Source organism: Sinocyclocheilus grahami, unplaced genomic scaffold (assembly GCF_001515645.1).
Source record: "Sinocyclocheilus grahami isolate Dianchi unplaced genomic scaffold, SAMN03320097.WGS_v1.1 scaffold1524.1, whole genome shotgun sequence".
Lineage (NCBI taxonomy): Eukaryota > Metazoa > Chordata > Actinopteri > Cypriniformes > Cyprinidae > Sinocyclocheilus > Sinocyclocheilus grahami.
Genome location: NW_015506703.1, coordinates 122,405 through 149,009, shown reverse-complemented (window position 1 = coordinate 149,009; position 26,605 = coordinate 122,405). Strand labels below are relative to the sequence as shown.

General features: G+C 37.8%; 1 protein-coding gene across 4 annotated transcripts in view; it reads right to left on the bottom strand.

Moving 5' to 3' along the window:
• Positions 1-452: 452 nt before the first annotated feature.
• The window catches only part of LOC107570945 (gap junction gamma-1 protein-like), a 31,581-nt gene continuing 5,428 nt past the window's right edge, over positions 453-26,605 (bottom strand). Inside the window, exons 1-3 of one of the 4 annotated variants that reach the window (XM_016257228.1) lie at positions 21,740-21,771; positions 5,501-6,172; positions 453-2,033 (exon numbers count right to left, since the gene is read on the bottom strand). In XM_016257228.1, coding sequence (XP_016112714.1) covers positions 1,212-2,033; positions 5,501-6,118 — 1,440 coding nt within the window. In that variant the 5' untranslated portion in view covers positions 6,119-6,172; positions 21,740-21,771 and the 3' untranslated portion in view covers positions 453-1,211. Of the gene's footprint in view, positions 2,701-5,500; positions 6,173-16,808; positions 16,922-21,739; positions 21,772-26,605 lie in introns of those variants that run through there. The other 3 variants (XM_016257227.1, XM_016257225.1, XM_016257226.1) reach the window with 3 other exon arrangements.

Below are 26,605 nucleotides of genomic sequence, written 5' to 3'. Positions count from 1 at the left end.
AAGTTAGACCTGCTACTTGGTTTGGCTACATCAAGTCTGTTAGAACCAGAGGATGTTCCCATAAATACATGTTCACAAGAGCAATAGCAACAATACACAGTGACTTTCTAACAATTCAGTCTGAAAGAAAATTAATTTAATATGCACCTAAAAGTACAGGATTCCCACACTTTATGAGCAATGCATTTCCATGATTTTCCCCCTTAACTTATTGATTCATAATTCAATTACTGGATAAAGTTTTTTATAATTTCATAATGGCTGAACTCACAAAGAGGAATTTAATCTAATCTAATAGTAATCTAAAGAAATAACCAAGAAAACTGAGCGCTGAAATTAATGTACTTTTAATTGACTTTCCTTTTTTATTATTTTTAATTTTATTTATTAATTTCCTATTTTTTCAAGTCTGGAAATCACACTTTTTTTATAGGACCGTGGGGACCCTGTACATATTTATATGGCTGATAAGACTAGACTGCAGATGCTTTCTTCACCAGTAGGGGATAGTACAAGAACAGAGTAGGAAGTGGATCCATCAACGGAATATCCCAAGTCTTAGTGGCTAGAAATACTACAGAGATCTCAAAACTATGAGAATCTCTACAACTGAAAGACACTGTACTGCTTCCTCAAACACCCATAGCTATGAAAAAAATTGCACTGGATGTGTTTGTAAATGTAGATTTACAGCTTATTTCACAGGACCGTTTGTTGGGTCTGGAAGACCACAGTGTACCACCACAGCATTGGTGTATCATTGCATTGTTATAGCTTGGCATTGTGATACAAAAGTTATTGTTTAACACTGGAAAAAGGAAGACAGCTGGTTTGGAATCAAATTGTAGTGTCATCACTCTCCCGAAAGAATCTGATAGGAAGACTTTCTCAACTCACTGAATAGTTCCAACTTTGAAAACGGATGGGTATTTCTGGATTATGAGGGAATGTTCTTAGAGCTCAACATAATCTTGAGTGCACAAGATTATTTTAGGAAGATCAAGAAATAGTAAGAAAAAAATCCATCTCATTCTTGGAGTTTCTTTAAGGCACTGAAAGCACTTCAAAAAGATATACAGCATTTTTCCAATCGTGTATGTGTAGTCTTTGTAATCTGTGGGATACACAGGACATTTTGTGTCTAAAAGAACTTGCAGAATTGGATGATAGTGTGCACCACTGAGTGTAATGTTCAGGTGTGCATGCAAATGTCAGATCCAGACAGATGGTTTGCCTTCTCCTGACTTGCTGCTGCTGCTGCTGCTGCTCCCAGCGCTTCCAGATTTTCCATGCTTGGACCATTGCTTTCGCTCCTTCTGTGGTGCTGTGGTGATGTTGCTCTGAGGCTTCTCGTCTATGTCATTGGTGTCGTTCATCTCGTCGTGGTTATTGCTAGCATGGTGCTGCAAGGTATAGGCTTGAATCGCTGCCTCTAACTGTATCACATCTTTGTTGATGGGAGGCGGTCTCGCCTCACCTGCAGATGGGAAGTTGTCCTCATTGGAGCCGTACTGCTGCTGCTCCTCCTGTGCGATGTTGGCTCGGTTCTGCTTGCACGCCATCTTGGCATTGCTCAGGTCTGTGTACGGCATTGTCTCCGGCTTCACCACGATGTTGTAACCTGGTGGTGCAGAAGGGGTGTTCCAGGAGAAGGGATAACCAACATAGTCTGCTTCTCGTACGCCGCCCACAACTCCGCCTCCGGGTTCCCCCTCGCTGAGTGAAGGCCCACCTACTCCGACAGACACACCCCCTGCCGCAAGCAAGCCAAGCTGGTACTCATCATCGGTGGCTGATTCGTTTCGTTTGCGCAGTGCATCACGGAGAGTTCCCACTCCGAGGTGAATCATTTCCCACAGGTTTAGCAGCAGGCAAAGGCAGCTGACACCGTACATGATTCGGAGGAAGATGGTCTTTTCGGTGGGGCGTGAGATGAAGCAGTCCACATGGTGTGGGCAGGGTTTATCTGCGCACACGAAGATTGGTTCCACGCGAAAGCCGTACAACAGGTACTGTCCCGCCAGAAAGCCCGCCTCCAATGCGGAGCGCGTCAGCAGCTGTAGCACATACACTCGCATCAGACCATCGTCTCGTATACGGCGGCGCCCATCATGGCGCACTTTGGGTTTGGGTCGCGGTGGCACCAACTCACGACGCGTGTTGTCTATCTCAGGCACTTCGTAGATCATGGGGTCGTCCTCGCGTTCCTCTTCCCCATCCTCATGTCCTGGCCGGTGTTGCCGTGCACCAAAGTACATCTTTCTCGGTCTGCGCTGAGTGTATCCGCCCCCTGCTGAGTCACTTGCGGCTGGAGCACCGGCCCCCATGCTGCCCCGCAATTCCTCGTTGTGGGAGATCTTATTGGCCGCGTAGCCCATATAGAGCAAAGAGGGCATGGCGGATAGGATGATCTGAAAGACCCAGAATCGCACGTGCGAGAGCGGCGCGAAGGCATCGTAGCAGACGTTCTCACATCCTGGCTGGCCCGAGTTGCAGACAAACTTACTCTGCTCATCATAGTATATTGATTCGCCACCCACCGCAGTCAGTACGATGCGGAAGACAACTAGCGCAGTGAGCCAGAGTTTCCCCACCGATGTGGAGTGGTGCTGGATCTCCTCCAGCAGACGTGTCAGGAAGCTCCAGCTCATGACGTCTGATGACAACGGGGCAGACAGCGTCCCACACTGCACAGCTCACAGACTCTGTGGACAAACACAGAGATTTTCAAATTAAAATGTCATACCTTAAAACAATTACATACAGTATGTGAAGCATAATTATAATATTTTTAGTGCAGTTTTTGATGTGTATTGACACTTATAGTGTGACTTTTCATAAAAAATGTCTCAATATGGTAGACGTAGGAATGAAAGTCCCATCTTTCAATTAAAATAGCCAGTCAAATGAGCCAGATCTTTTAGCTATTAAGCTATGAAGGAAAAATGTATGATACAGCTATTGTCAATTACTGATTTTTCATTGTCATTTTAGTGATGATTTGACATGTTATTGAAACATTGTTCTGGATATTCAGGTCTGTCATTTTTGAATTAGATATCTGTATATGCATGATTAGAAATATGAATCAAAGACGACTTGAAACTTGAAAGAAAAAAAAGGTAAAAGGCTTCTTTGAACACTCTAGGGATGTGCCAATAATTATTTTAATTTCATGCATGAAAACTAATAAATGGCCACTATTACAATTACTATGTTTCTAAATAAAATATAAAAAACTAAAATCAACTGTTTTTAAATGCTACATTTCAGGCCTCACAACATTAAAGTATACAGTATGAAATATAGATTTTCATTTTGAGATTTGCTGAAAATTATTTGATTAAATTAAAGTGTATAAAATGAAAGTGTTTTTAAAAAATAATTCGGTGAACATTAGATGACAACAAAGATAAACAAATGAAGGAAATTAGCTTTATTAAATATCCAATAATTTTATATCCAAAATGAAAAAGAAAAACAAACAACAACTGATAACAGATATGGTACCAATATATACCAATATTCATCTATACATAGTTCATTGTGTATTCTGCTAGATATATTGCTCGATAAAAGGTCAACCTAGTGTTGATAGACTCAATGAATGGAACTCTCTCTTTCACACACACATACGCAGACACAATTACCTTGACCAGTGAGCCTGAACCACACAAATCTTCCCTGAGGGAGCACAGCTGTAGTGAGCGGGTGAGTGTGTGACCTCTCTGGTTCGTCTCTGCTTGTTCTTGTTTTGCTTTTTTAAAATTTTTATTAATGCTTTGTATTTCTTCTTCCAATAAAGCAGGTATTGATTGTTATGACCATATTAGGCCACATCTGAGCAAAGACAATGAAGACATTATCATAATATCTCATATAATATCTTATAATATGTGCCCAAGTATATAGTATGCATGTTTGAGAGAACAGAATAGACTAATTTATTTATTCTCAAAGGTCGCCGTTATCCAGCTCAACAGGACCAGAGGGTCCACGGCTTTCCTGTTGCTCCTGCCCATAAGAGGATCTCAGTAGTGGGCATGCGCTCATGTGTACTTGCCCTTCACCTTTAATCTGTGTCTCATTATGCTGGTAGAGAAACTAGGGGTGAGGAACATAAGACTTAGAATGTGACTCATATGTAGGCACACTAACGAAGTAAACACACATACTCAAAATACAAAAGACGTAGAGAAAATGAGAAGGATCCACTGGTCACTCTTAAGCATCTGTCCTTGAATGACTGCTGTCGCTGTTATGCCCCCATCATCTCACCATCACTCATTTATTTCTCTTTCTCTATCATGCACTCTCTCTCAAGGTTGAAATAGCACTCACTCCCAAAGGGAATAAAGGACTTTGTTTTGTATCTGTTACTGTTGAACACTCTCACTCACACACAGGCTTTGGCCACAGGGAGTCAACTAACAACCATAAAATAATAATAAAATGTTCCTGTGTGTGTATTTGACATGCTCGAACAAAATAAAGTGTGCTTCAGCATTAGTACTGTGTCACTTTTGTGATATGTCAAAGGACTCTCTGGGGCAAGACAACCCTTTTGGTTTCATGCCAAGTAAAACGAAAAAGAAAAAAAAAACATCTGTTATGCTTTAATTCATAACATTACTTAATGAGAGCTAAGAGTTATTTAATGTAAAAACAAAACAATTAGCAACATCACAGAAGACAGATAAAATTAAATACTCAAATCCAGAGTTCTGGCATGACACTCTAAATGGCACAGTCCGATAGGTCTAACTCAATCTGACCTAATGACATCATTATCACATGGCAGAGCTGACTGGTTCTCTCCTGTATCGGTAGCCAATGAGCTCGCTGCTCAACATTCAAATATATGACTAGTGCCTGCCGTAGCAGTGCAGCTTGATTCAGAAACCCTCCACCTTCCCCAGCTCCACCTGTCTAGATCTGCTATGAGGTGATTCATGTATGCTATATGGGGGTTATTTCATGTGTGTTATATTTGCAGCAGCAATATTTCTTACATGCTCGCAGCAGCATGTTGTGGATATATTGGCAGTAGCAAGTCTCTGTACTTGCACTGCCGCAGCAGCAGTGTAGCAGATCTATTCCGCCAAGACCAAATACATTAAAATTTTCATGTACATTACCATGCCAATCCCTCCGAGAGTTGTCATGACAAAATTACATTTTAACACAAACTCATAAGAGCTACTGTACACACTACATAATGAATAATAATCATCATCATCACCAGACCATGGGCGGTGCTAGGGAGGGGCTAGCAGGTGCTTCAGAACCCCCAAGAAAGACAAAAGCACCCTTATAGTACCCCCACAGATTTTTTCCTGGAATCAATTATATACATGCTATAGCCTATTGTATTTAATAATATGATAAAAAAAAAACATTTGACTCCTTACGCATGCATAACTTGTGCAATGCAATAACAACATGATTTGCAGATATCCCACTTTTCGTAATGTCATTATAGCATTTTCAGAAAGCCCGCCTCCAATGCGGAGCGCGTCAGCAGCTGTAGCACATACACTCGCATCAGACCATCGTCTCGTATACGGCGGCGCCCATCATGGCGCACTTTGGGTTTGGGTCGCGGTGGCACCAACTCACGACGCGTGTTGTCTATCTCAGGCACTTCGTAGATCATGGGGTCGTCCTCGCGTTCCTCTTCCCCATCCTCATGTCCTGGCCGGTGTTGCCGTGCACCAAAGTACATCTTTCTCGGTCTGCGCTGAGTGTATCCGCCCCCTGCTGAGTCACTTGCGGCTGGAGCACCGGCCCCCATGCTGCCCCGCAATTCCTCGTTGTGGGAGATCTTATTGGCCGCGTAGCCCATATAGAGCAAAGAGGGCATGGCGGATAGGATGATCTGAAAGACCCAGAATCGCACGTGCGAGAGCGGCGCGAAGGCATCGTAGCAGACGTTCTCACATCCTGGCTGGCCCGAGTTGCAGACAAACTTACTCTGCTCATCATAGTATATTGATTCGCCACCCACCGCAGTCAGTACGATGCGGAAGACAACTAGCGCAGTGAGCCAGAGTTTCCCCACCGATGTGGAGTGGTGCTGGATCTCCTCCAGCAGACGTGTCAGGAAGCTCCAGCTCATGACGTCTGATGACAACGGGGCAGACAGCGTCCCACACTGCACAGCTCACAGACTCTGTGGACAAACACAGAGATTTTCAAATTAAAATGTCATACCTTAAAACAATTACATACAGTATGTGAAGCATAATTATAATATTTTTAGTGCAGTTTTTGATGTGTATTGACACTTATAGTGTGACTTTTCATAAAAAATGTCTCAATATGGTAGACGTAGGAATGAAAGTCCCATCTTTCAATTAAAATAGCCAGTCAAATGAGCCAGATCTTTTAGCTATTAAGCTATGAAGGAAAAATGTATGATACAGCTATTGTCAATTACTGATTTTTCATTGTCATTTTAGTGATGATTTGACATGTTATTGAAACATTGTTCTGGATATTCAGGTCTGTCATTTTTGAATTAGATATCTGTATATGCATGATTAGAAATATGAATCAAAGACGACTTGAAACTTGAAAGAAAAAAAAGGTAAAAGGCTTCTTTGAACACTCTAGGGATGTGCCAATAATTATTTTAATTTCATGCATGAAAACTAATAAATGGCCACTATTACAATTACTATGTTTCTAAATAAAATATAAAAAACTAAAATCAACTGTTTTTAAATGCTACATTTCAGGCCTCACAACATTAAAGTATACAGTATGAAATATAGATTTTCATTTTGAGATTTGCTGAAAATTATTTGATTAAATTAAAGTGTATAAAATGAAAGTGTTTTTAAAAAATAATTCGGTGAACATTAGATGACAACAAAGATAAACAAATGAAGGAAATTAGCTTTATTAAATATCCAATAATTTTATATCCAAAATGAAAAAGAAAAACAAACAACAACTGATAACAGATATGGTACCAATATATACCAATATTCATCTATACATAGTTCATTGTGTATTCTGCTAGATATATTGCTCGATAAAAGGTCAACCTAGTGTTGATAGACTCAATGAATGGAACTCTCTCTTTCACACACACATACGCAGACACAATTACCTTGACCAGTGAGCCTGAACCACACAAATCTTCCCTGAGGGAGCACAGCTGTAGTGAGCGGGTGAGTGTGTGACCTCTCTGGTTCGTCTCTGCTTGTTCTTGTTTTGCTTTTTTAAAATTTTTATTAATGCTTTGTATTTCTTCTTCCAATAAAGCAGGTATTGATTGTTATGACCATATTAGGCCACATCTGAGCAAAGACAATGAAGACATTATCATAATATCTCATATAATATCTTATAATATGTGCCCAAGTATATAGTATGCATGTTTGAGAGAACAGAATAGACTAATTTATTTATTCTCAAAGGTCGCCGTTATCCAGCTCAACAGGACCAGAGGGTCCACGGCTTTCCTGTTGCTCCTGCCCATAAGAGGATCTCAGTAGTGGGCATGCGCTCATGTGTACTTGCCCTTCACCTTTAATCTGTGTCTCATTATGCTGGTAGAGAAACTAGGGGTGAGGAACATAAGACTTAGAATGTGACTCATATGTAGGCACACTAACGAAGTAAACACACATACTCAAAATACAAAAGACGTAGAGAAAATGAGAAGGATCCACTGGTCACTCTTAAGCATCTGTCCTTGAATGACTGCTGTCGCTGTTATGCCCCCATCATCTCACCATCACTCATTTATTTCTCTTTCTCTATCATGCACTCTCTCTCAAGGTTGAAATAGCACTCACTCCCAAAGGGAATAAAGGACTTTGTTTTGTATCTGTTACTGTTGAACACTCTCACTCACACACAGGCTTTGGCCACAGGGAGTCAACTAACAACCATAAAATAATAATAAAATGTTCCTGTGTGTGTATTTGACATGCTCGAACAAAATAAAGTGTGCTTCAGCATTAGTACTGTGTCACTTTTGTGATATGTCAAAGGACTCTCTGGGGCAAGACAACCCTTTTGGTTTCATGCCAAGTAAAACGAAAAAGAAAAAAAAAACATCTGTTATGCTTTAATTCATAACATTACTTAATGAGAGCTAAGAGTTATTTAATGTAAAAACAAAACAATTAGCAACATCACAGAAGACAGATAAAATTAAATACTCAAATCCAGAGTTCTGGCATGACACTCTAAATGGCACAGTCCGATAGGTCTAACTCAATCTGACCTAATGACATCATTATCACATGGCAGAGCTGACTGGTTCTCTCCTGTATCGGTAGCCAATGAGCTCGCTGCTCAACATTCAAATATATGACTAGTGCCTGCCGTAGCAGTGCAGCTTGATTCAGAAACCCTCCACCTTCCCCAGCTCCACCTGTCTAGATCTGCTATGAGGTGATTCATGTATGCTATATGGGGGTTATTTCATGTGTGTTATATTTGCAGCAGCAATATTTCTTACATGCTCGCAGCAGCATGTTGTGGATATATTGGCAGTAGCAAGTCTCTGTACTTGCACTGCCGCAGCAGCAGTGTAGCAGATCTATTCCGCCAAGACCAAATACATTAAAATTTTCATGTACATTACCATGCCAATCCCTCCGAGAGTTGTCATGACAAAATTACATTTTAACACAAACTCATAAGAGCTACTGTACACACTACATAATGAATAATAATCATCATCATCACCAGACCATGGGCGGTGCTAGGGAGGGGCTAGCAGGTGCTTCAGAACCCCCAAGAAAGACAAAAGCACCCTTATAGTACCCCCACAGATTTTTTCCTGGAATCAATTATATACATGCTATAGCCTATTGTATTTAATAATATGATAAAAAAAAAACATTTGACTCCTTACGCATGCATAACTTGTGCAATGCAATAACAACATGATTTGCAGATATCCCACTTTTCGTAATGTCATTATAGCATTTTATTTTAAAAATGGAGCGCTTCCTTGTGCTAAGTAGGCCTGCCCCCGACTAAAGCTTTTTCTAGTCAACTAGTCGCACAATATATTAAATGGATTATTATAATAATATATTAACCATCCTTTAATATATAGGCAGGCGTATTAGGCTATAGCTTATATTAGGCTAAGCTCACGCATCAAGCAATTGCCTCAAAGCAGCGGCAAAGTGATTATGAACGTGTCGGGGGGGAGACATTTTAATTATTTATTAATAAACTAGTAAAATGGAGCGCTTCCTTGTGCTAAGTAGGCCTGCCCCCGACTAAAGCTTTTTCTAGTCAACTAGTCGCACAATATATTAAATGGATTATTATAATAATATATTAACCATCCTTTAATATATAGGCAGGCGTATTAGGCTATAGCTTATATTAGGCTAAGCTCACGCATCAAGCAATTGCCTCAAAGCAGCGGCAAAGTGATTATGAACGTGTCGGGGGGGAGACATTTTAATTATTTATTAATAAACTAGTACTTTCTGAGTCAGTGTCGGGTGCAAAGATGAAGTTGCCGAATGCCGATACTGACTTGCCATCTCCACATGGACGTGCCTTTAATAAAAATGCACCTTTTCATACGGACTACAAAATTAAAGAATATTACAAAATAGAGTGGGTGAGTTTTCCTTATATTTATTTTATTATTCGCATAAAAAAATAATAAATTTTTAAAATGTACACCGTTCAAACTAGGCTGCTTATGTTGAAGTGTTTGGGATGTGGCTTTTAATGATGAGACCTTTTTTGTAATCAGGCTCTCAAAAAGTATATAACAATTTGGATATAGATTTATCGGCCAACATATCGGTTATCGGCTTTCAAAAATAAAGAATAATCGGTTATCGGTATCGGCCAAAATTTTCATATCGGTGCATCCCTAATTTTGTGTGCAGTCGCACTGGCGCGACAATCGCGTTGTTCAACTCATAAGCGCTGCCATTTCTGTTGCATATGAGAAACACCAAACTCGTTTGAACTGCGCAGTGCTTAGAGTGTAGAGCCTGGTTTATACTCGCCGCGTCAGCAGGAGCGCAAAGGTGCACACAACAAAAATTACGCGAATATTAAGGAAACAATGGATTGTTTTCATGCTAAAGTAAAGTAAAAAGACCGCTTCTTAAACCAGAGAACATGAACATGTTGGTATTCTTGTGGGGAAACACAACCGTCACCGGGAGCAAGTTCAGTTTTACTTTTCTTTTTGTTTTCATTTTGAAAAGCTTATCTTTGCTGTTTACCTCACGTTATGCTATGGAGGCTCTCTTTAATTAATTAAAAAAATTTGATTCCTCAGTGTTTGCTAAACGTTCTAATTTATTAGTCATTATATAATAGGCTACAGCATGTGGTGTATGCCATGCCTCGTGACTCGTCTTATTCGTTTTTGTTAATAAACGTTTTAGAAGTTAGTTGTTATTGTTGTTGTGCTTTTTAATTAAAAATAATAAATACATTTTTTAAGACTAAAACAAAAGGTGAAAGGTATATAGATGTAAGCAAAACAGACAATTATCTTTTATTGTAAAACGTGACAAGATCGCAAAATCGAAAGTGAAAGCATCCGAAGCCTGGCTTATAACATAGCAATAGTGGAACTACCGTTTACAAAATTCAAATCACAAATACTACTGATGAAAAAGAACAGGTTGAATGTTAACCACTTTCGTTTCCATATAACTATAAACTATGATAAAAGTTAATCAGCATGCGTTGATTAATCCCATGTTATAGCAAAAAAAAAAAAAAAATATGCTCGTGCGACCACCTGATAAAGTTAGTGCAAAAGAGCGACCAGTGGGACGAATGAGTCTGGAGCCCTGAATTGCCCAGCTCCAGGCAAGATCTAGCACCCCTTCAGCACCTGCGTTCAAAATTCTCTGGCGCCGCCCCTGCACCAGACATATTTCAATCTATTTCATTTCAAACTTTTGGGGTCCATAAGCTTTTTTTTTTTTTAAATGTATACTTTTATTTAACAAGAATGCATTAAATTTATCAAAAGTGTCAGCAAAGACATTTGCAATGTTACAAAAGACCTCTATTCCAAATAAATAATTTTTCGGTTTTCACAAAAATAATAAGCAGCACAACTATTTTCATCATTGATAATAATGTTTCTTGAGCAGCAAATCAGCATATTTCTGAAGGATCATGTAACAATGAAGACTGGAGTAATTCATAATTTGCACATGACGTCACACCCTTATAGGAATGCACACATGGAGGGCAAAACAAGGCTTTCCTCCACTGACCGACAGTTATTTTTATGAGGATTGCATTAAGTATTAATGTAGTAAGACAGTGATATTTTAAGGCCAAATTCAGTACACACCTTATTGATGATGCATACTTTGTACAGGCAAGCTCAAAATATAAACGCATTGCGCAAAGTTTAATATGAAATGTTTTCCCATAGAAAACCATTATAAAGAAAACACTTAACCATTTAGCGCATTGCATTCATATTCCGAGATCATCTGCTTGCCTGTATAAATCATGCATCATCAATAAGGTGTGTACTGAATTTGATCTTTTAATATCACTGTTTTAAAGGCACTTTAAGTGTTTTCACATTAAACGTTTTAGAATGTACTGCTGTTTTTAGTGATTGAAATAATGCAGCGGGTGCTTTATATGGATTGCTAATGGCCAAAACTTGTTTCATTCTTTTGAGAGGTGACCTAAATATTTTTGGATTGGAACAGATAGAAAATTGACAGGCTTGTGCTGCAGTTCTATGGATGTTTTGCCCGCCAGGTCTTCGAGCCAGTCACGTGACTGAAAACCATGACTGGCTGCTGAAAATTCTTGCTGAAAATGGATACTTTAAATAGCAATATTATAAAATATTGTAGTGATAAAATATATTTTCCCCCTAAACAGAGAATAAGCTCATGCAACACAAAACAAAACATTTTGTCCTGAATACATTCAGGTATTCCTGCAATAATTGTTGATCCTATTCACCGATTAAATCCTGAGTCCCCTGTTACTCATGTGGGTCTCTAGTCTCCACACACACGCTCAGTTCTCATGCCCTGCCCCTTGGCAGGAACAGACAATGTACAGATTCAGCAAAATGCCCCTGTGACCATGCCAAAGCCAATCTACACCCTTCATCCATGCATCCACACTCCTCTCTCTGTCTGCCATCTCATTTGATTAAAGCAGTGTGTCCCAACCTTTTTTAGCTAAAGTCTCCAAGAGCTCCATTAGTAAGCACCCCTTCACAAATATTCAACCAGGAAAGGTGCTCCTTTCATTTAGGGCTGAAAGGATTAGTCAACATTATCGACAACATTGACAATTAAAAATTGTCAACAAATACGGTTGCCAAATAGTCGTTTGATCTCATATGACCTAATGCAGTGGTTCCCAATCCTGGTCCTGGAGAACCCCCAACACTGCAGGTTTGTTTTGATTAGGGAGACATCTAAAATGTGCAATGTTGGGGGTTCTCTAGGACCAGGATTGGGAACCACTGACCTGACATAAGGGCCTGCAATAATGCAGTTTGACAGCCAAACCACAAACTGCTGTGCGGCGTTTGGCTGTATAAATATATGCTGTGCACTTTCCTCTCAATAACGAAATAAACACAACAAAAAAATGACAGCAGTGAGAAAACAGCAGTTAAAAAAGCATCTGATTGCAGCGATGTGGATCTTTGCCCCAGATCTTTGCACTCCAGTCATGTCATTTATTTATATACCGCTTTATACAATAGATTGCCTTATATCAAGCAGCGTACAGCATTAAACATGAAAAAATAGTGTCAGTAATTCAATTAGAATTAAAACTTGATTTTCTGTTATAAAGCAGCTGTCCAGTGTGGAGCTAGCTAATCTTTTTATTAGTAAATAACAAAAAAACAAACAACAACAACAACAACAACTTATTATTACATTAAAGTGATGTTTAGTTTGCAGAGATTAAAGCTGTATTTAGCTCAGGACTGATTTTATTATTGTAACCCTATAAGAGAGATTTTTTAAGAGAGATTATTAGGAATTAAAGTGTTGTTTGATGTATTTATAAATCTTTCTTTGTATGTTTTTTTTCATACAGCTAATTAACTGGTTAATGAGAATGCTTCTCTTGTCTGTCATCACATTTTGTGTGCCAAAAATATTTATCTGATTGTAAAAAATAATTGTATAAACGTTGTAATTACATAATCTTAATATACATTTCAAAAGCTGAAGTGATTACTAGAGATCGACCGATATATCGATTTACCGGTATTTTCCCGATATTTAAGCATTTTACAATAATCGGTTTTGTAATATCGGATTCACCAATAAATGCGCCATCTGGTGGATGTTTTGAGAATTGCGTGCAGGATCGCCATTGCACCACAGCATCTGAGGGGAGAGGAGACAACAACAACGGTGTGCACAGGTACTTGATTTACTGTAGTTAGTAAACTTTATTTAACATAACAGCCATTAATGCACAAATTAGATGTATTACATAAATGCCGGATATGCAGTTTATGCAGCTTGGCTCGAAGAAATGGAGACGAACTCACAGAGTCACGTAAGATAATCCGTCAAGTCCTGTCCCAATAAATACGTAACTTTGCGTGAATTAAATAATACAGCCATGAATGAGCACATGTTGGAAATAAAAACGCTAAATTTACTTCTCTCTCTGTTGTATATTTGCTCATCATTAGTCTCGTGAAGCCACTTTCATATTGCTGTTCACTCACCGGGTTGATGCTCAGGAAATGCTCCAGCACGGCCACCGCATGTAACTTTTAACAAGATTCACTTGTTTAAAACACCCCTAAATTGTATTAACATTTACTATATAATCATTATTTCGCTAATAAACATCTGAATAAATACATCTCTATGGAAACTAATTTATTATCTCCTCGAGCGATCGCAGTTAGAGTATAGATCTGTGTAAATGCATAAATAAACTGCGCTGTCAGCAGGCATTTCATAATCTAGAACGACAAAAACATTATTAGTAATTCTGATATAACATGCCAGTTGAGAAATGCAATAAAATACAATGTTTTGTTTGTTATATTTCAATATTCCAGAGAATATTATTCAGTGAATTAACATTATCCAGGGAATTATTCTTCACTCTTTAGCCTATTAAACAGCTTATAAAGTTGATATGACTCCTTTCATTTATTTATTTTCTCCATTTGAAAACATTAGACCTTCTACATTTATTTTGCTTATTGTTAAAGGGGTCATATGACGCGATTTCAATTTTTCCTTTCTCTTTGGAGTGTTACAAGCTCTTGGTGCATAAAGAAGATCTGTAAATTTGCAAAGACTAAAGTCTCAAATCCAAAGAGATATTCTTTATAAAAGTTAAGAGTCAGCCACACCCACCTAAAACGGCTTTTTCCAACACGCCCCCACATATCTACCTCACTATGTGGGAAGATTTGCATAACGCCGCCCAAATGTTCACGCAAAGAAAGAAGGCGTAACTTTTATTCTCACTGTAGTATTGTTGCCGCTGCCGCCATGTCCTGAAGACGCGGTGTGCTTTGTTGTGAAAGCGAAACTACTTTGTTTGGTCTTCCAAAAGAGGATGATATCCACTTCGTCATGCCTAGAGCTGATCCGTGCTGGTCGCTGAGGGAATACATCAACTTAGTGCTGTGGATCGCCGGATCGGCTTTCACAGTTTTCCCCGCTCCTTCGCCGGGACCGCCGTTCTCGACCCCGCCGCCTCAGCTCACTCTTTCGCTCACGCTAGGCCGCTGTGTTTTTACTTTGAACGATATCCGCTTCGTCATGCCTAGAGCTGATCTGTGCTGGTCGCTGAGGGAGGCACGACGCAACGCAACGCGTAAAAAGACAGTATAAGTCATTATAATCAGTAATTATGTCCCCACTGGATGCAACAAATGCCTCGTTTGTAATGGGTTTTAATGTTTTTGTGTCGTCGCTCCGGCTGGGACACGGCATCAACAGTATGGTGAGGGGCGTAACATTTCGGTATCACGCTTGAGGTATTCGGCCAATCACAACGCTCTGGATAGCTGGCCAATCACAGCACACCTCGCTTTTTCAGACCGATGAGCTTTGTAAAAATCGACGCGTTTCAAAAAGGCGGGGCATAGAGGAGAAACAATAATGTACAGTATGTGGAAAATAATGTGTTTTTTTACTTTAAACTACATAAACACATTTACACCAAATACACAAAATAATGTTCTTTTTAGCAGCATCATATGACCCCTTTAATATTAGTGTTGCTGCTGATGCTTTACATAAAATGTTTTTTTTATTGTAATATGAAGATTAAATTTAACATGAAAGACTGGTAATTTTCAACACTTTTAAAAAATTTTTTTTTTAAGATGGCTGAAAGGAGGAAAACCCAAAGTGAAGTATGGACTTACTTCACTCAGTCATTTATTTACTTTATAACAGTAAATAAATATCGGTTCTGCGTATCGGTTATCGGGCACATACACACGCAAATAATTGGTATCGGTTATAAAATATAAATATCAGTCGATCACTAGTGATTACCTTATTTTATTTATTTGTTAGAATATGTATCAATACATAATATGTACTCAATATTTGCAACTAATTGCAAAAGCTGACTAATCAATCTAATAACCGTTAAATTAATTGATTATCAAAATAATAATTTGTTGCAGCCCTACTTTCATTGCATAATATAGTGAATATAATTTAGTATTTTCATCAATATTATTACAGGATTAGTTCACAAACATACAAACAAACGAATTATTTGACAGCCCCAATATTACTAAAACTGAAATTTTTAATAACATTATTTTATTGGTTTGGCTGTTTGTGTCACGAATCCGGTCCATGAACTTTCCATTTCATTGACTCTCGCACTACACACTGTTGCACATCACCTCGGACTACATTTCCCATCATGCATTACTGATTGCACTCAGCACGAATTGCACACACCTGTTTACACTGATTGCACCCAGCTGTTTCATATCACTCCCTCACTATATAACACTCACTCTTATCCCTTCCCTCTGCCGAGTATTGTTCCGCATTTATCACTCCCCTAGCGATAGCGACTCTACAGAGCCCTCGTTTGTTGCCTTAGCCTTAGCCTTAGCCTTAGCCTTCTCGGTTTCTGATCTTCGCCTGGTTCCCTGGATTCACCCCTTTTGTCTTGCCCTTTTTGATTCTGTCTGCCGATCGTCGACCTGCGCTAGCCCTAGGACTATTCTTGTGTTTTGCCCTCCATATACCTGTTTGCCCTCATCTGACCCAGGCCTGCTGTATGACCACGTCTCTGTCTTTATCAAATAAAGCTTGCACATGGATCCGCAAGTCTCACGTCTCGTCTGCCCCGTAACAGTTTGATTCTGGTTTGATGAAGCCCAAACATTAAACCAGGAAAGTGTTCCTTCTACCTCATAATATAGTGGATATCAAAGCAAAAATAATGCTAAATATTAAACTAAAAAAAAGTGTTAATTTTACCTCATAATATAATGGATATTATTTAGTATTATTACATGAATAGTTCACTCATAAATAAGTAAATAAATAAACAGAAAACAATAATCCTTTGACAGCCCATATATTATTAAAACACTAATTTTAACAATACTGTTTTATAGGTTTGGAAAAGCAAAATGAATCCCCTGCCTGGGATTCACTGGTTCACAGCGAACAGTGTCACATAATATAACAAATGCCATGTCTACTGAGATGCATAAGGCAAAAGTCCCATCCAGTTCACAGAAATACTTGAAGTCAATTCAGGTCAAACAGCACTGACGTATTTGCCTGTTAAGTCACACAAGAACATGCCGTGAAATTTGTACTCACACATACTCAACATTGTCTTCCCTGCCTGCTTTTGCTTTTCTAATTTCTGTATCCACCTCCTTTCTTCTATTTTGAAGAGCAGCCCTGGAGATCAGAGACCACTGACCTTACAGCAACACCAGAGACCTAAACACACATACTGTATGCGCGCACAAAGCGTATGTTGCCATGAAGAATGTGCAAGGGGAAGACTCTCAGAAAAGCGCACAATAGCCTTTTACCCCAAAAACTGGGTCAGAGAGGGTTGTGGTTTGAGGGGGGGGGGTTACGGTTTTGATGTGGGAGGCTGGGTGGGTTAATATCCCTGACGGCAGGGGAACAGACAATGATGAAGAGAGAACAAGAGAGTAAAGCCAAAATCAGGGTTGATGTTAAGCCTGTAACAAGAAACCAGAAGATTTCCACAACGTCCCTCCTCTACACACACACACACACACACACACACACACACACACAAAGACATGCACACTTGTCACAGATAAGTGAGTAAACAATATCTCTCCCATAACCTTATCGCCTACCCCCTCCACTTCCTCTCTAAAGCCCCTCTCTCTCTAGCACTTTCACAGCACACTGCTGGAAGGATGGGAACTTCTTAATGCTTGCTCTTGTATTCATCTGCCCATCTTTGGTCATGGCTTAAACTAGAGCTTCCAGCGATCTCCAGCGCTCACATTCTTATCCATACCCTGTTTTCTCCCTCGTTCTTATCACTAACCACTCTTTCTTTATGTGTTTCTCTCACAGTAAAGAGTGAGGCGAGATTACAAATCGCAGGATTTAGCTACTTCCACAGACAGAGGGAAAAAAAAATCTCATTAAAATTCGACACACATTCCCCAAGTGTGATAAGAAAACAATCATTTAATGTGACTACATTAGTCTGGAGAGAGAGAGAGAGAGAGAGAGAGAGAGAGAGAGAGAGGCGTTCTTGTGCTGAAATGTGCAATGAAAACATTTTCCCAGTAATAATGATTATGGCTTGTGAATCGATGTGAAAGATCTCTCTGTTAAATTAATTAATTTATGACAAAATCTGATAATGGCCTGACATATCTTCATTTTATCCTGCACAATAAAGATCTTAGGTTTTTCTCTATCATATAGTCCCTTGTTCTGAGTGCTTGTAACTCTTTGGGTGAATAATCGGTTACACTTTACTTGAAGGGGTGTGCATAAGACTGACATGATACCTTCATAATCATGACATGACACCTACATAATTATGACATGACACATATCATGAATATGAAGGTTTTTTATGCATGTTTATGACGTGGGGGTAGGGTTAGGTCAAATAATGTCATATTTGCATTAAAAATGACATAGCTGAGCGAATGACACTTAATGACAGTTGTCATAAACATGCATAAAACCTCCTTCATATTCATGACATGTGTCATGTCATGATTATGAAGGTGTCATGTCAGTCTTATGCACACCCCTTCAAGTAAAGTGTTACCGAATAATCTCTTTAAATCAGAAGCTCCTAAAATAAGCAGATGCAAAAAAACTTTAAAATTAAAAGTCCGTTTCTAAGCTAAAAGTTTAAGATCATTTAAAACAATTCTTGCACAGTGTAGAATTACACAGACAGACAGACAGATATATAAACACAACCACTGTAGTCCAAAACATAAATTATATATATATATAAAAATCTTCAATATTTAACTCACCTGACCTAAATAAGCTACAAATATTTACCAGCATTTGTTGTGGTTGCTTGCTAGAATGGTGTGCTTATCAAAGGGACATAAAAACCAGCTGGAGGTTACTGCTAGAGCTCATTACCATGCACTACCTATTATGTCTATAATCCCTGATAAAACCCACAGCACACAGCAGTTAATCATATAAAGCATCTTGCAGCTAAATTAGAGGCAGTATGTTAAAACTTTAGTGCCTAATTATAGACCATCAGTGTATTCAATCATCAAATATTAATTTAATGATTGATTTAAAACATTAACGTACATGCAGAAAAACACTACAGACTTTCTCTTTTATGTATGCAAGAGGCAAATTATTTTATAATGATTTTTGTCAAAGATTTCACAAATATGAATTTCAATTTCAATCTGATTTATTTATTTTTGCTGTGCTTACAACCAGTTTGTTTATCAAACTAATGAAATGCTTCTTTACATACCACCGAAAACGTACAATAACGCTATGTTAGTCTTTATAATATTCTGATAAAATAAGACACTTTGTAATTGCTTGCCATTTTTTTTATATGATCTGCCTGCATCTCATACTAGTTTGTTATTAACATAAGGTTTTACATTTTTAATAATGATAGATTATTAACCTTAAAGTCGTTTTCAACAAAGCCCCCTCCTTTGACAAGCGCAGTCTGCTCTGATTGGCCAGCTGACCCAGTGCATTGTGATTGGCCGAACACCAAAAGCACGCGTCGGAAATGTAACGCCCCTTACCATAATCGTGAGCTTCAGCTTTCAAAGTAAATATCAAGTTTTGCCATCAGTTCAAGCCCGAAAGGGCAAGAGTCGCGTGACAGACACAGTGATGATGCAGTACACAAGCCACGGTTAAGACAGCTGACGTGCTATGATTTCTGACAGGCAGTTCACTCTCCTGTGATGTGACCCTGTTCACACACACGACGCGTTACTCTGCGCTGTGCAAAACTCCGCATTTGAACAGTCAATAGCAAATACTTAAACTAATAACAAAACTTACTTACAGTCGCTGATTCAGAAGTGCCAGGTTGTCATAGCAAAGTCGGATTTTTTTTTTTTTAAGAAATAGCCTTTGTGCACAGCCAGCCTTGTAGTCGTCCATAAAATGCGTTGCACAAATTCGAACATCTGGGTTGTGCTGTTCTGTTGTAAATAAATCTTAACCAATGATTCCTAATTGCATCTGCTTCCGGAAGGCCAAATAAAGTGCTTTTGCTTTCGCACTGAAACACACAGCGTCTCCCTGACACGGCTGCATCAACACTACTGCTGTTCCTGAAACCACGCCTTCATTCTTTGCGTGCAAATTTGGGCGGCATTATGCTAATATTTCCACATAGTAACGTAGACATGTGGGGGCGTGTTAGAACAAGCCGTTTTAGGTAGGCGTGGTTGACTCTTAACTTTTATAAAGAATATCTCTTTGGATTTGAGACTTTAGTCTTTGCAACTTTACAGATCTTCTTTATCCAAAAGACAAAGGAAGACTTGAAATCGCATCATATGACCCCTTTAAAGGGAGAAGGAGTGAGAGAATGAAAGGAGAGATATATTGAGCACAAGTGTAATCGGGAGGGGTAGGCATGCTGGAAAGGTGATATAAAGAGGACTGGCAGGAGGGTACAATGCACAAAATGAAGAGAAAAAAAGATGAAGAGAAGAACATTTGTTGAAGAGGATACAAATTCTCTGAAGCTTGAGGCGGTGTGGTCCACATTTAGAGTCCCACTTGTAGCAAATATACCTATGAATTTAGTGACTTATCTATAGAAGCTTGTTTCTGTAGCAGAATAAAAAAAATAATAATTGTGACTTTTTATCTGACTTTTTTTTAAAATATCTGTTTATATCTGGGGTGCTTGACCAGCCTACAAAAAAAATTGTTTGCATGCTATAGTTATGCTATATTATTACCAAATACTGGAACTAATTGATCATAGGTTGATCATTTATCGATCTAAGCTTATGCACCTCAGTTTTTGAGTGAAATTATCCAAAAATAATGCTTTTTCACTCAAAAAATTGAGGTGCATAAGCTCAATGATTAATAAGGCCTGCAATCAGTTCCAAAAAGAGATACAAAACCTGTGTTAAATAAATAAATAAAAAATGTTGACAAAAAAATGTAATCTAAGATTTGGTGATTTTTAAAAGGCCGTAATGTTTTTGAAAGAAGTCTCTTATGCTCACCAAAGCTGCATTTTATTTGATAAAAATACAGTAAAAACAGTAATATTCAATTATAAAATATAACATTTTAAACAGCTATTTTCTATTTTATTATATTTTGACATCATTTATTCCTGTGATGGTGTGTCTTCAGTGTCACATGATCCTTCAGATCCTTCATATTCTAATATGATGATTTGATGCTCAAGAATAATTTTTTATGAACATATTATGGACCCTGCTCACAACCTTCACCTTTATCATTCTATCTCACCCTAGACATTCATTATCATCTGCTGCTCCACCCTGACCTCCATTCTGCCTCTCTGATCATTATTCAGCCACTTTAGACATATACTGTAGTCTTATCAGCCAGGAGGAACAACAGTTACTTGTGAGTATGATCTAATATTAATTATAATACATGCATCTTATATGCAAAATATATATACACAAACACACAGATGTTGCTATTGGAGAAAATGGCTCATGATGCAAAGGATTGTGCAATATCAAGAACAACACACAAACAAACAAACACTTACAGAGATTATGGTATTGATTGCTGTCATTTCCGGAGCTTTTGTCTTTATTTGACTGCTGTTAAATTGATGAGAATCAAAGCGATAATCGATTCTGGTTACACAAACGCACCTAACTACACACACACTGGTACACAAGCTGGTGGCTCGAATTTGGGAAGTCCACAATGTCTGAAAGTATTAATATGGTAAATATAATAATTAATAAACATAATCCTCTTGTAATGATACACATACAAACATTTGACATTATGTTTATGATCCATCATCTCCTAATTACAGATTTTGTTTAAATTGCTTACAATACTGCCCAAGTATCTGTGTTCAGAGCCCACAGGATTAAACCCCTACAGCTCAGTGTTCTCTTACTAAATGATGAGATCATTATTTTTTCTGATTGCAACATCATGCCTTTGTATTATGCATACAGAATGACGTAAACAGACATTGTTTAAATGATCCGTAAAAACTAAATGAGGAAATTTATGAACTGCACTGTACAATGGCTACTGACCTGAGAAGGCCATGCATTTTTCCACAGCAGGGCTGATGAGACAAAACAGAGAGAAAAAATTTTTTTTTGCTGCAGTCAATCAACATGCTATAAAATCATCATAAATGTGTTATATTTCTTTATATTTTAGAATTTGGCAATAAAACATGCATGAACAGCAGTGTGATAAAGCTTAATTTTAATGATATTTCTTAAAATACAACAAATCTTTTCATGTGTATATTTAACACATGGTCATTCACTACTGGTCAAAGCCATGCATCTACTTTCGGAAGGCCAACTAAAGTGCAAGTCATTTTTTTCTCAGCAAGGATGCATTAAATTGATTAAAAGTGACAGTAAAGACATTTATAATGTTACAAAAGATTTCTATTTCAAATAAATGTTGTTCTTTTGAACTTTCTATTTATCAAAAAAAAAATCTAAGCACAGTTTCCACAAAAATATTAAGCAGCACATCAACATATTAGAATGATTTCTGAAGGACCATGTGACACTGAAGATTAATCTAAACCATACCGCAGGCTTGGTGAGCATAAGAGACTTTTCAAAAACATTACTGACCTAAAACCTTCGAACGAATTCAATATGTAATTCATTAGATTGATTCAAATCAATAATAAGTGGCTAAAAAGAGTCATTAGTTTATGAATGAGGCTGTGTTTGAGCACAGTATTTTTGCATGCAGCCAAAAGACGTGTTTCTTATCCTCTTTGTATAATTTTTCTTGAGCTACTCTTAAAATCTCATCACATTCAACTTAGACTGCAAACACACAAACTGGGTAATATATTTTTTCCTTTGTCGGGGAGCAGAGGCCCATTCTTCGTACTTGGCTAACTCAGTTAGCTGGATTTGATTGTTGACGATTTGGCATGATCTTGGATTGGTTGGTTCTTCGAAGCTCATCCCGGAGTTGCTGTCATAGCAACAGGTCCGTAAGCTTAAACCTGCTCGGGAGCAGGCTTATTTCATGTAAACAGGACTAGATTGCATCTTTGGTGGAACTGATATTTAAAATATGTCCCAGCCACTGCTACTTAGACTTGTGTCGGTATTCGGTAATGCGATATATCACGGTAATGAATATGCACGATATTGTTATCGTGGGCATATCTAAATACCGTGAATAATTATATATTACAAATTATTCAACACTGCTGTATGCTTGCATGAAAGACGCATGTAAACGAGCACGGATGAGAAGCACATGGCGGAACATATGAGAGAATCTGGATGAAAGCACACTTTCACTCTCTGACAGCAGATGGAGCTAAACTGCAGAAATAATAATAATAATAATAATTAATTTAAAGGGGTCCTATTATGCTTTTTCACTTTTAAAATTTTAGTCAGTGTGTAGTGTGTATGTTTGGGCATTAAAAAGATCTAGAAAGTTACAAATCTCAAAGTCCACTCCAAAGGGAGTGTGCCTACACTCATAGAAAATAATGTATTTGAATTTTAAAGATGTGGCGCAACGCTGTGCTTCTCGTCCGGTGTGCGACTGCCTAAAATGCTGTTTTTTTCACCTCCATGCTCAAACGTCTTTGTTTGGGCTTCCGAAAGCGTATGTCAGGAAACAGTGGTTGCAATTAATTTTTTAACTGAGGACAACTTCTACAACATGAGGGAGTACAGTGCCGGATTCGCCAAAAGCGAATCGTTGAAAGACGGAGCAAGGGGCGTGGCAGTACTGAAACACCGTCTAAGCTGTTCGCCAATCACAACGCACTGGGACAGCTAACCAATCACAACACATTTTGTTTTTCGGAAGGCGGACCTTCAACAAAGCCGGAACTAATCGAGTCGTTTGTGCCAGCCTGGGGAGAAAGGTATTTCAATAATGTAAATTATGTGAAAAATAATGCGTTTTTCGAACCACCAAGCATGAGAGCACGTTCTAGTACACCCCCAAAACAAAATCAAGACTTTGTAAAAGAGCATAATAGGACCCCTTTAAATTCAGCCGTTACCCTGGAAACCCTGTAAACAAAGCAGATGCTCTACTTTTTGTTTCTGAATCGTGTTTAAATGATTTAAACAGCCATTCAAATTTGTGTATTTGCTATGATGTTCATCACAGCGCCAAATACTTAAATATTTAGACTTAATAGGCTATTTATTTTCAAACTTTTTTACATTTTAATCTGGACTACAGCATTCCCTAGATATTGTTTGAAAGTGTTTTGATTCTTTATTGTTCGGTCACACTTTACATTAGGGCTTCATTAGTTAACTCATTAGTTAACAAACTGCCAATGAAAAATTCTTCTGAACATTCAGTAATCTTAGGTATGTCAATATTTAATAACATGTTGTTAAAATCGAAAGTTGCAACTGGGTTATTTAATGAGCTAACATGAACTAAGACTTAATAACTAATCATTAATAACTTCTGTAGCAAATGTAGCTATTGCTCATTGTGAATGTTAATGCATTAACTAAGGTTAACTAATGAGGTCTTATTGTAAAGTGATACCTATTGGTCTTTATAGTTCTTTTGCACTTTAATCTGTGTAAAACTTTTAACTTTATAAATTTTTCTGTATTGCTTTATTGCATTTAAATGTTCAGTTATTTTTGTTATAAGAAAAAAGTTATTAAACCTGTTATACTGTATTGTGACAGCACTTTTTCTAACTAAATTTCAATATCGTGATAATACCGCATACCGTGATAAAAGCATTAGCAATTAATCGCAACATGAAAATTTGGTGCTACTCTATTACAAGAGTACCCTACTAATCCGGGGACAATAATTTAAAATAATAATTAAAAAAATAATATTATAATGTTGTGTAATCTATAATACTATAGACACAGCCAGTTTTACTCATTGAAAGATTTATTTGTGATCAAATAATTACTTTATAATTGTATTGGAGTCCTACACACATGCTATTCAGCTAATCAGAGTCGTGCAATAATTTGAGTGGTGACAGCTATTATGGGAGTGGGTTGATGGAGCACAGGAGATGCAGATAACTTGATCTTGACCCTTAAGAAACTTTAATTAATGCGGTCACATAACAAATCTGCTTCGAAGATAAAATTACATGACTTGCTAATTACAACATTGAAATAAAAATGTAAAGCCTGTACAAATACTAGAAGTCGTGAATATAAATAAATCGGAATCATGTAAAAAAATAATAATAATAAAATTAAAGAAAACAAAATCCTTATAAAGGTCCAGAAATTTTTTATGTTTTTTCGTCAGGTGTCTTTTTTAATTATATGATGTCATTACGTTGCTGTCTTGCCACCAGCTAATCGCTGCATTGCTGATCGTGGTCTCGAGAATCGATACACCTGCCCTTTACGGGGAACACGAGAATGAGCAGTAATCTTAGACAACTATTTTTTACTCAGACAAGACAAGATAGACAAGATATTTTAATCAGATCCGCAAATTCGTTTGAATAACCAAATTAGCCAGAGATCAGTTATCATGATTAGAAGATCTGGCATCTTTCAAATCATCTCAGATGTATTAAGCGAGGTACGAAGAATGGGCCCCAGGACTGCCGCTGATGCAGGAAACAATGCTGTAAACACACACATACACACATAACACATACACACATAATTAATCAACACACACAGGGAGTGAATTAACTCAGGGGTACTGTGAATATTATCTCAGCTCACCTCATTATCTCTATTTTTCATGTTCACTCTCTCTGCGCCTTATCACCCTTTTGTTATTTGGCCTTCCTATTCATTTCTTCATTCCAGCCTTTCTTGCTTTCTATACCTGCTATTAACATCTGTCTCAGTTGATCAGATCACAAGTGGTCAGCCGAAACAGATTTAAATTACACTTAAAATAACATGAATCTCAAATGTACCTCTGATGTACCTAACTAGCTGAGTATAAAACCTGTTTCTGAGCAATGATTACGTTACATGCTATGCTGGAGGTGGTACTAAAGCTTTAAACAGGGTTGTGTTCACTATGTCACGATGGAGTAAAGATTTAGTGAGGGTCCACAACCACGGCTTTGCTTTGGAGGCAAATTCAGCAAGACTGCACTATGTTTGACAATATATTCTGCCCCGCAGGAAAAAATTTATAAAATAATAATTCTCCGCTGGACCTTGTGCATAAATGTGGCCAAAAATGTTATATTCCAAACACATTGTTGGAAATATTTGCCCTTCCACTTCAACACTAATATATACACATCTTGGCCCAGTAGAGCTACACATGGCTGTTGCCTTTACCTCAAGCTGTAGTCACTGCTCTAAAACACACAGCACCCTTTATTGGTGACATCATCTTCTAGTAGGCACTGCAGGAAAGCCCCTCAACACAAAGCCATGAACGCTAACTGAGAGCTGCTGAAGTAGAACAGTAATATTTACAGATACTTTCCACCTTTGTACTTACTGCATAAAATAGCACCAACAAGTCAGGTCTCTGACTATTCTCTACCCTTTTGTGAGGTAAATGATATGGAGCGCATAAAATCCCAAATCCATGGACTCCACAGATTTAACACTTAATAGCTCTATTGTACCTTCCTCTCAACCTCCATAACTGTGTCTTAAAGATGATTCTTGCACTAAAGCTTCTTATGCTAAAGTATCTGTCACTTTTGTTTGATATTCAGATTGCATAAATCCATTTTTATGCTTTGTTAAATGAAATTTATGAAATTAAATTTAATAAATTTTGACCTGTTGGTTCTTCCTCTTTTAAGGTGCAATAGCTTCCAAGAACACCGCAAAAAAAGTATTTTCTATCTCAGTATTTGGTCTTGTTTTCCCGTACGAACATAAAAAGATTTATATATATATATATATATATATATATATATATATATATATATATATATATATATATATATTAAATCATAC